Genomic DNA, 11,312 nt, shown 5'->3' on the forward strand with positions numbered 1-11,312 from the left:
TCTGAAAGGACAGAAACAAATGGTGATGCTGCAGAAAGAGCAGTGTGCGAGATGTTCCTTTTTTTTCCATGTTTGTGACCATGACAGGCAAGGTTAAACGTGCATTCTATAACGCCTAGAAGTGTTGTGTTCTGTTGCAACATGACAAATGACCAGATATCACACTGTGCTGTCATTGCTGATTGTTCCTTTTCCACTACGTTCCTACCTCATTGTCGGCCCAACAGCAGGCAGACAGCAGCAGCAGAGCCAGAGCTGAGAATCTGAATACAGACATGCGAGCCATTCTAGCAGACCTGCAGGACACAGACAGGAATCAGACACAGCTTCCACTCAGAGGAAAGATATACATTATTTGAACCAAAAAATACAGACAGCTGAGGGTTCACACACTGAAAGAAAAAGTGCACACTTCTTCACTGCATTCTGCTGCAGACATTTGAACTCACCTTGGATTCCTCTGTGTGGACTTGTGCAGCTGAGGTTTCACTCCAGGTTTTTATACATGTTCAAATGCGTCGCTGAGCCCAAATATGGATTATCTGGGTTCTGAGAAAGCTAAAGAATCAGCTAAACTCACAGGCTTATCAAGCATACACCTCAATGCCACTGAGGGTGGGAAAAGGGACACTTGTTGTATTTAACATCATACTGTACAAACACACGGAAATAAGGAAAAAACAAAAGTCCCTGTTTTTGATTTGTTCTTATTATTTCATTTCATTTATTTATCTCGCACAATCAACAATGTTGCAAAACAAAAAAAATGTAAACCATAAAATAAAACACAATCAGAATCAGAAAAATCAAAAAATATGAAAGGGATTAGTTCGAGAAGGAGCAGGCGGAAGCAAATAACTTATTTGGTCCTGCCCCTTATTTCACAAAATCATATTATTACAAAGTAAATAGATATGCAAATACAGCATACAATCTCCGGCCTTACAATAACTTACAACAATACAATAATATACAACAATACCTTTAAATTACAAATTCCAATCCTATGTTTCAGTTTATTCTTTTCTGTATTGGTCAAGTAATGATTTCTTGAATCTATTTTTGAACTGAATGATATTATGGCTCTGTTTGATGTCATTGTTATGACTGTTATGTCATTGTTAATGTCCATTCCATAAGTTCACCCCACAAACTGAAACACAGATGCTTTTAACAGCAGTTCGCACAAGAGGCTGCTTGAACATACAGTGACCTCTTAGATGATATCCCCCGTCTCTTTCATTAAACATTGCGGGTATGTTACAAGGTACATTTTCTTTAACTTTAAACATAAATTGTGCAGTTTTGAATGTAACAATGTCCATACATTTCAGCAACTGTGAATTAAAAAACAGATGATTGGTGTGCTCATAATACCCGATGTGATTAATTATCCTAATTGCTCTTTTTTGCAATGTGCCCATTTGTTGTAAGTTGCTTTTGTAGGTATTTCCCCAAAACGTCCACACAACATAACATATATGGTACAATAAGTGTGCAGTACAGAGTATGTAATGTATTTTTGTTCAAGACGTATCTAGTTTTGCTCAATATACCAATACTCCTGGCCATCTTCATGCACAGATATTCAATGTGTGGCTTCCAGCAGAGTTTATGGTCACGAACAACACCCAGAAATTTATTTTCATTGACCCTTTCAATTGTTTCATTATCAATTACTATTTTAACGTCTGTATTTATAGTGCGATTTCCGAATATCATGAATTTAGTTTTGTTCAAGTTTAAAGATAACTTATTTGAATCAAACCAGAGTTTTAATTTATTCATTTCATTAGTGACTATTTCCAGCGTCTGCTGCAAGTTATCCCCACAACCAAAAATATTTGTGTCATCTACAAAAATAGTAAATCTTAGTACATATGATAATTTACAAATGTCATTTAAGTAAAGGATAAACAATTTTGGGCCTAAAACTGACCCCTGCTGAGTTTGCTCATTTTCTGTGGACTGTATTCATTTATCACAGCTTTGCTAAAAAGTGTGATGAGTGTTCAGGTACAGCACATGAAATGTTTCGTTGACCTCAGCTGTTTTTGCAGTTACAGTGTAATGACATTTGTTGAAGTTTGTAATTTTATCCGGAAGACATGGACAAAATAAGAACAACACTTGTGCAGTGTAATAAAATAATATAAAAGAAACACCTGTTTTTCTCCAAAAACACATGGACAAAAAATAAAAAAATAAAACCTGTGCAGTGTAATGAAATACAGCCTCTGACGTTTTGATCAAAAAGACGTGGACAAAATAAAAGGAACACCCGTGCAATGTAATGAAATGAAATGCACGCTCTGAGATTTTATCAAAAAAGACATGGACAAAATTAAAGGAACACTTTACAATCTGATCAGTCTGTTACTAAATGATTACAAATTGCCATAATGTGGAATGAAGTCCTTTTTTCACAAATCCAATATTTTATAAAGGTATTGTATGGGATGGTACAATATTTTACAGGGTTGTGTGTTATCTTTTCATAATTAAAAAGTGACTTATTGGCACACAGGTGTGTGTGAGACTGTACGTCTGGTGTTCCTAGTATAGGAAAAAGCCTTATCAACTACAGTATAGTATGTGCTACGTTTGATCAGCTGTGTGTTTGTCTAGCAGCGTCATGGGCTCTGTTCATGAAGGCCATCAATGTGAATATTGCTGATCACCTGCATGGCTTTTCACTGAGTTCTGCTTTTAGATGAATGTTGACCTCGTTTCTGGCTTAAATCTTTTCTTATGGTGAGTGCTGGGGCTGATACAACACTTCTATCTTCTCAGGTCACAATAAAACAAACAGACACAGTCTGAGGTTATGATGTGAATAAACACGTTTTATTTATTATTAGTAATCAAGCTTAAAGCGGATATTTGTGTTATTTGGGATGATGTCATTGGACACTTCATTTCTCATTAGGACAGCATGCAAGCTAATTTAATCAAATTTTGAATAAAAGCACAAGATGCATTTCTGATCTTGCTTGTAAAACATTGCATCAGTTTGCCTCATTTGCTCTGGATTTCCTGTTGGAATAAAAGAGGGAATTTGTTCAAAAATATTGAATGAATATGTGTACACACATACACACACAGAGACACACACACATGGGCATGCATATACCCTAGGACACTTGAAGTCCTTAAGTTACAGGTCTGTTGACGACCATCACATTACCCTAACACCCCTGTTTCAATGTCAGGCCCCTCTCTCACTTCCCAGGTTTTTTTTTTCTTTTTCTACAATTGGATTTATTAATTTGTATGCCTTCCACTGCAGGGTTTTGTGAACAAACTCTTACTAACTATGTAACTATTATTGTAAGTTTTTATTTATTGATTTATTTATTTGCATTTCCTTTCTATTTTCATTTCATCTTTTGATGTTTGGTTGTTAACTTCTGGTACGACCTGATCTGTCATGTATTTGTTCTGTTGTTTTTGTGTTTGTGGAATGTATGATCTTTTGTCATATAAGAAAAAAACTCTTACTAACTGAAGGATGCAATTTAATAATGCCCTAATTTTCAAATGAATATACACTGTATATCATAGGTTAATGTCTGAATAACAGGAAACATGCATGCACATAAAGGTGCATTCCATGTTTCCTGTCTGTATCTGTCCTATAAGGGCAAAATGCCAGAGAAACAACAAAATGAATGATAAATGGAATGAATCATAAAGAAAAGCTACGAAACACGAAAAGAGAGGAAAACTTCCATCTGAAGACAGAATTCACAGCTAGGTTAAACTAAATAGTATTATCATTGTTATTATTATTATTATTATTATTATTATTATTATTATTATTATTATACTTAAGTTAGATCACATTGACACATAGCAAGTTCGAAAAAAACCATTGAAACACACAACTTACTTTCATTTCTAGAGGAAGTGCTTTCTTTGCACAGGTTTCAGGTGACGTCTGGAAGCAGTCGAACCTGACATGAATTCAGAAAGAAAGCAAAATCTGTAAAAGCTGCTTGATTTCTTCATGGTACTGCTACAATGCATGTGAACATCAGTATGATCTTCCAAGGTATCTGTTCAGTCTGACCTAGTCTGTCAATTTTAACAGGAGAAAGACAGCACGAGAGAGTACAGTTGGTAGGGGTAGCCAAGTAGAAAGACAAGTGAGAGGGTAAGCAGCTCAGAGAATATACAGAAACAAGTAGGAAGTTATTTAGTTAGAGAGATGGTAGGTTATATCGGTAAAAAGGTACGTACGGCATTCATACAGGCGGTTCACCCGAAGGATGTCAGTAGGACTCATCTGGGTGGCTCTGCCAATGTCTACATTGTTGTCGGGGATGGGAACGATGGTTGGCTGCCTGTTTCTAGAGAAGGCAAACCTATGGTGCAAATACACAGTAGTGATGAGAGGTTTAAACTGTATTGTTTAATGACAATGGAAAGCTGATGTATGGATCCATATTGGACATGAAGAGATTATAAGTGATTTAGGGACAAAATCCACAGTGCTTGTTCTTTGTAAAAATGCATTCTTCAACAGTCTGAGTTATAGACAAATCAATAGAGTATATTCCAAAGTTATAGTCCTTTTAGTAGAAAATTCCCCATTTATGTTTTCATGGACAGTGTTTCCTTGAGACTGACTTCCCCCAGAAAAACACCCAACCAGCAATTACGACCCATGTTTACATTTATAGTGTTATCGCCCTCCAGTGGCTGTAGTAGTTATAATGACAGCAAAGCAGGAAGTGAGGTGACAAAGTATAAGTGCCACATTTCCATGTAAGAGGGTAAGTTGGGGTAGCCTGGTCCTACCAGACTCTGGTACATTTCATTTGTACAGAGAGTCTGGCCACTCTCCATTGACAAGTGTTAACTTCCTTGAAGGCGGGTACTCTGTTGAAGTTTAAAACTATTGTATCTGCCCAGAGCCACTCTGGTAGGACCAGGCTAACAAGAGGGGAGACAACAACTATCGGCTTAGCATCGCTAACATTAGCCTTAGCCAACTCCTTCACCACTAACGGCGTGAGCTGGAAAATCAAACTGTTCCCGAACCCCGTTAACCTGACTCCGCCGATGGATTGCTTTGCATTTGCTCGGCATATCCATCTGGGAACTTTCCGTTGGAGAACTTTTGGGAAGGGGCAAAAATACTGGTTAGCTGATTGGATAAACCATCTGTCTATCACCACCTATGTTGCTGATAGACGGGTCAAATCAACCAATCAGCTCAACGTAATATCAAACTTGCCGAAACCAGTCAGGAGAAGAGCAAAAACATCTTTTCCTCCAAGAAAAGCCTCCAGTGCCGTTTTTTGCTCTTCTTTCAATGAAGGAATACTTTCTAATTTGGATAAAACTTGCACGATAGCTACGCTCATCTCATCCGTGGAAGCTGCCATGTTGACTGAACAGTCGCTTCTCGTTGCGTCACACCTAAACCTGCCTCAAAACCAATGTTGATTGGTCGATCGTTTGGCGAACGGCTCCAAATTTTCTCTGTCTCAAGATGCCAGACTGATCTGCGAGTGGAAAACTGGAGCTCGCGAGATCAGGACGATCTCACGAGGCTAGAGCCCTGTGGGGAGGAGGGCCACAACATCATGGCCACCAACCAAACTCAGCAAAGATTGTTCTTACTCGGCTTTAACTTCTGGATATTCGGCAGCGTTGCCACAACGTACCGCATCTTTTTCCGCCGCCATTACGGAACTATAACTCAAACTAACGCACGTAACAACCTCAATGTCATCGTTCTCAGCCACTCTCTTTCAGTGGAATTGCATTAGGAGACAATCTCTTCATGGCCAGTATGAAGAGTGTCCAAAGTGTCCAGTAACTTGTTCAACGTACATATGGACACGTGAGTATTGTTTCAAGAAATATTTGAAAAATGGGAAATCCTCCATTAAAAATGCATGGTTATGTTATATGTTTTACATGATTTCATAGTTAGCATAGCATAAATACATTGTTGTAGTATATCATAATGAAGTTCAGTGAGTGAATTATACCTTCCATATTGCATGACAGAGCCATAGTCATAGGGAGTGTTAAGGTTCCTTGTTTCGACCTTGGTGAATTGGGACTCCAATCCTGCAGGCAATCACACAATTTAATCAAATGCTTTTATAACAGCTTGCCAGTCAAAAATGCTGAAAAGTGCAGTAAAGGGTTAACTTACTAGTTATATCTGCAGTAAACTACATGTCATGTTTTCTGTACACATGGCTGCTCATTCTAGAGGTCTTGATAACTACATAATTTACATTCCTTGCTACTGAATAACTGCAACAATGATATGACACTTAACATTTTTCATGGGAGTGGGAGTGATCTGCCACTAAGGAGTGGCAGATCAAGGTGGTGGTTCCCCTGTTCAAAAAGGAAGATCAGAGTGTGTGCCAATTACAGGGGTATGACACTTCTCAGCCTCCCTGGTAAAGGCTAATCCAAAGTGCTGGAAAGGAGGGTTCGGCCAAAAGTCAAACCTCAGAGGATTGGCACCTCATCTGAGGCCCTGGTTCTCAGCAGGAAACCGATGGAGTGCCTACTCCGGGGAAATGAGTATTTACCCCAAGTGAAGAAGTTCAAGTACCTCTGGGTCTTGTTTGTGTGTGAGGGGACAATTGGCTGGAGAATCGGAGCAGGGGGGTTGGCATTGCATTTGCTTTACCGCACCGTTGCGATGAATAGAGAGCTGAGCCAGAAGGCAAAGGAACCTGTGGGAAAAACTGTAAGGTCAAGAAGGCTTGGTCATGACCATGTCTTTTGCGTGGAATGGAGCCAGTTAAGTTGGTTTTGGGCATCTGGTAAGGAAGCCCCCTGGCATGTCCAGCTGGGAGAAGGCATCAGGGAAGACCCAGGACTAGCTGCTGTCCAGATAAGCAGATGACGATGGATAGATGGGTTTTCACTTAAAGGAATGATAGATTGCAAAACCGAGTTTACCTTGACATAGTTGAATAACGACAGTTCGGTGGGTAAAACAGGCATACAATAGAACCTCAAAGTCCCAGTGACACCCCTTTCCTATGCAAATCTCACAATTTGAAACTGCGGCGAATCTCAACGAAGCTAAGAGTTGACGTCAACTCGGTGGCTGTACCTTAATTGGCTCTGGACTGTACCTTTGTCACGCCCCAAAATTTACATACAGACCACTACACTGAGATCAGCTGGTGTTTTGAATGTAAGTCAAGCAGATCTCACACACGAGCTTAGCTGCGAGCTGCGCTGTGTACTTTAGAACGGAGAAAGTTTGGAAGTTTTTCAAGGATATTGAAAATGAACCACGGTCGTAAATGCAGTGTTCCAGGCTGTACAACGGAATACTGGCACAGAGAAAAGTGTTTAGAACGAGTAGATATCGGACAATGGAGTGGGACTTGTGGATCTAATGCAGCGGCGCAGATGACGTGCCTGTGAGCTTCACGCTCTGCTAAATGTCCCTGCGCTGAGACGCTGAAGCTACAGGGTGAATTGTGATTCCTTGCCTGAAAGTGGAGCTTTTTAATGTCCCAAGGGTAACGTTACAACAACATTAGTTGTAATGAAAGTGTCGAAACTTTGCATTGGTGTGTGTGTGTGCGCGTGACACACTGGAGGATGACTAAACTGTAACTAAACGGTGTATCTGGTGCTTTGTACAGTAACATTAGTTGATGAGTTTATGTGTCTGAGCAGAAATTAAGTTTGAAGCCAGCCGGGGATATTTTCTCTCGCATGTCTGTAACACAACGTTAACAGACAGTGAGTGTGTGTGTGTGTGTGTGTGTGTGTGTGTGTGTGTGTGTGTGTGTGTGTGTGTGTGTGTGTGTGTGTGTGTGTGTGTGTGTGTGTGTATGGGTGTGTGTGTGTGTGTGTGCTTCGCTTGTAAACCAACCAATCAGCGCTTAGCTCATCTAAATATTCATGAGCATACCATATAAGGGAGAAAACCTGTTGTTTCACTCTACAGCAATTTCACAGGGTTGCATTAGGGAGCATAGAAAAGCACCCGAGCCATTTTCAGCCCAACCAATGTAACATACCCTATTAGGAGACCTTAAGGAACAGCGTGAAATACCCTATATAATCATTCTATCACCCCTTTAAAAGTTTAGAGTAATAAAGGCCAGTTGCATTAATTGTAAGACCATAGTTGGTTGTTGTATCTTTTGCTAAAAGCATTTCTAAAGCTCCATTTATAGTTGAACATAAAGAAAGTCTGTAACTCGACCCACCACGCTCGACGTTCTGCAGCAGAATGCGAACATGCTGGTCCCTGTCTGACCGATTCTGTTCATGGTGGAAGCCCAGGGCGTGGAGCAGCTCGTGTTGGATGACCTCCAGGAAAACACAGCCCTGGCGCATCAAAGACACTACCTGGCCTCTACCACGACGCCCAATATATGAGAAACACCTGAAAGATAGAAGTAAACCAAACCTTTGACTGACTAAGAGTGTATTCGTGCAGGCATATGTGATATGCGCATTGTGTGGTCCATACCCTCTGCGAGACTGGATGTCCACAAAGTCCTCTTGTCCGTTAGCCAAGGGGGTGAAGCGGATGCAAGTGGACTCAGCAAATGACCGCAGGCCTTGGACGATGGTTTCTCTCTCTCTTGTGGCTTGACATTAAAAAAACAACATTATCATTTAATGGGTTTCATTGCTGTCATCTTCTAATTCACTCTGCCTTCATATTAAAAGGGGACGTTTAGCACTTTTACTATACAAGTAGACTACTATACTACTACTTTAATACTACCCCTACTACTATTCTGGTACCACAACTACCACTGCAACTACTACTGCTGCTACTATTGCAATACTAGTGCTGTTGCTCTTACTACTACTGTACAAATCTACTACTTAGGGCTGCAACTTACAATTATTTTCATTGTTGATTAATCTGTTGATTATTTTCTCGATTAATCGATTGGTCTATAAAACCTGAATCTGTAAAAGAAATCAGAAAAATGTGGATCAGTGTTTCCCAAAGCCCAAGATGACATCCTCCAATGTCTTGTTTTTTTGCATATTTCAAAGATATTTAGTTTACTAGTTAAATATTCACAGTTAACAAGCTGAAATCAGAGAATTTTTACTGTTTTAATCTACTACTACACTGCTGCTGCTGCTGCTACTACTACTATCATTAGATTTAAAACTGCTATTGCTACTACTATTACCTTAACCCCTGCTACTTCTACTATTCTGCTTCTACTAGGCTATTATTTACTGCTCAATACAGAAGCAAAGTAAAAGCCAAGGCTTCAGTACTCACAGTACTGGTTGGAGATGCGGTAGGGTACGTAGACGTTGCCGTCGCTGGCTTTAGGCCACAGGCAGCCTCGTGCTGTGCAGGGATCAGCGTTCTGTAGACCTGTTGGCACTGCTATGTCTCCAAATAACACCAGAGGGTCATCAAGGTTCTTTCCTGCAAAATCACATGACAAGATTGAGTAAATGTTTTCATCTGTTCTTATTGAACTGCATTTCATAATTTCTTTTATTTAACTGCTGTGTTAAAAACCGGTCAAATCTGGGTCTGATATAAGCTCTTCTTCCACAATGCAGTATCTCTGCTGTATACTTTCAGGTATGTACTGTAACACCAGCATTATATATTATTTCTATATGTAAGGTTAGATAAGTATTACTGTACATTTGCTGCTTGAGTGATAATGTCACCAAAGGGAATGAATAAAGCAGTTGCGGTGGAGACGAACATACCGAGATTAACATTGGCCTTCTCCAACAACGTGGACACACTGAAATCGTCATCTTCAATGGTGTTGTCTGTGGAGGAGAAATCTGTTCATCAGTGTATCAGTTACACAATTTACAGTTTTTTACAAATTTATATTTTTACAGAATTTTACTGTCTGAAAAGTAACCATGTCTTACTGGAGTTCTCCTCACGCTTCTCAAAGGAAGCCTGTAATAAGACACAGAGTAATCGTTGGTTAAATACAGTTGAATCGATACAGAGCCACTGAATTTAAGATGTGAAAATTGGCTTCTAAGTTCAGAAAGAGTTTAGTTCAGTCAGTGATTTGACTTTTAATTCAAGACTACTGTGGTTGATCTTCTAACAATAGCATGTAGGCAGAAATAAAAATCATCAGCGGCGCCTCTACTTCCTCCGCAAACTGAAGAGAGCGAGAGCCCCCCCACCCATCATGTGTTCCTTCTACAGGGGCACCTTTGAGAGCATCCTGTTACTGTAAGACCCTGCAACGCATAGTGAAGGCTGGTCATTAGTGTCCCACTCCCCTCACTCCTGGGCATTTACCAAACCCGCCTCACCGGCAAAGCAACCAGCATTGTGGGTGACCTCAGCCACCCCCCAAACAGCCTCTTCAGCCTCCTGCCATCTGGGAGAAAGAGCCTGTTCCACCAGACTGGCAAACAGCTTCATTCCCCAGACAGTCAGGAAGCTCAACACCCTCCCCTCTCTCCCTCCCCCTCCCCTTTGCCCCCAAGAACTCTGGACTCTGAACCCCAACCACCCCACCCCACCCCATCAGGATCAGCACCAGCCACTTTATAATGAAGACATTCAGGAACGCTTCCTTTTATATTGCACATTTCACAATCTTTATCTTAAGTTTTTTGTACTATTTGATTTTGTCTTACATTTGCACTATTCAGAATGAATTACTGAATTGTACATATTAGTTATCTTTGTAATTGTATATATAATATATATCTTTCTTTATCTTATTTGTATATATTTCTTATTTTTATTATATTATACTTGTCGTACGTGTCCTTATTGCACTCAGAATTACGAGTTTAAACTCAGAACTCAAATACATTTTTCACACGAGGCCCTAACCCTCTTCAGTATATCTCCTATGTACAAGAGATAATCTTAAAGTTGATCTTGGTTTGACCAACATTGCCCGCTATTATTCTTTTTCACTTTGCCTTACAGGGCTTCCACATACATTAATTTACCAAATTATCTTTGTTTACAAACAGTTTCCATATAAATTACCATACAATTAAATACAAAAAGTTCCCTAATACTGTACATTGAGCAGTCATACTATACTGCAGATCCTTGTATATTATTAAAGAAAAATGTAATTATGCACTGTAATATTACATTTCATTTCAAATTGTGTCATAAAATTGTTGTATTTATCTCATTATTGAGAAACTGTCTGTCTGTCCATATGCATGTAAAGTATCTGATGAGGTTTACCTGTAGAGTAAAACTGTGGACAGAGAAGAAGAGGACGCTGAGCACAGCCGCCTGGAGCATCATGGTTATAGGACAGCAGCAGCAGACTCAGAAAGAACCTGGGGAAACACAAGTGTTCCCA

General features: G+C 39.8%; 1 protein-coding gene across 1 annotated transcript; it reads right to left on the reverse strand.

Moving 5' to 3' along the window:
• Positions 1 to 2,820: 2,820 nt before the first annotated feature.
• On the reverse strand, positions 2,821 to 11,312 carry LOC144519010 (low choriolytic enzyme-like). Its single transcript, XM_078251924.1, has 10 exons — positions 11,192 to 11,312; positions 9,886 to 9,916; positions 9,712 to 9,777; positions 9,263 to 9,415; positions 8,483 to 8,603; positions 8,217 to 8,395; positions 6,006 to 6,087; positions 4,243 to 4,367; positions 3,893 to 3,956; positions 2,821 to 3,036 (listed from the first exon to the last, which is right to left on the reverse strand). The coding sequence occupies exons 1-9, from the start codon at positions 11,252 to 11,254 to the stop codon at positions 3,901 to 3,903; spliced, it is 876 nt and encodes a 291-aa protein (XP_078108050.1). The 5' UTR covers positions 11,255 to 11,312; the 3' UTR covers positions 2,821 to 3,036; positions 3,893 to 3,900.

The sequence above is a fragment of the Sander vitreus genome, chromosome 1, assembly GCF_031162955.1.
Source record: "Sander vitreus isolate 19-12246 chromosome 1, sanVit1, whole genome shotgun sequence".
Lineage (NCBI taxonomy): Eukaryota > Metazoa > Chordata > Actinopteri > Perciformes > Percidae > Sander > Sander vitreus.

Coding starts and splice junctions, on each gene's coding strand:
- LOC144519010 (XM_078251924.1), bottom strand. CDS start 11,254: ATGATGCTCCAGGCGGCTGTGCTCAGCGTCCTCTTCTTCTCTGTCCAC. Junction 6,088..8,216: donor GCTGCAGAACGTCGAGCGTG/GTGGGTCGAGTT, acceptor GATTGCCTGCAG/GATTGGAGTCCCAATTCACC. Junction 3,957..4,242: donor GAACCGCCTGTATGAATGCC/GTACGTACCTTT, acceptor AATTCATGTCAG/GTTCGACTGCTTCCAGACGT.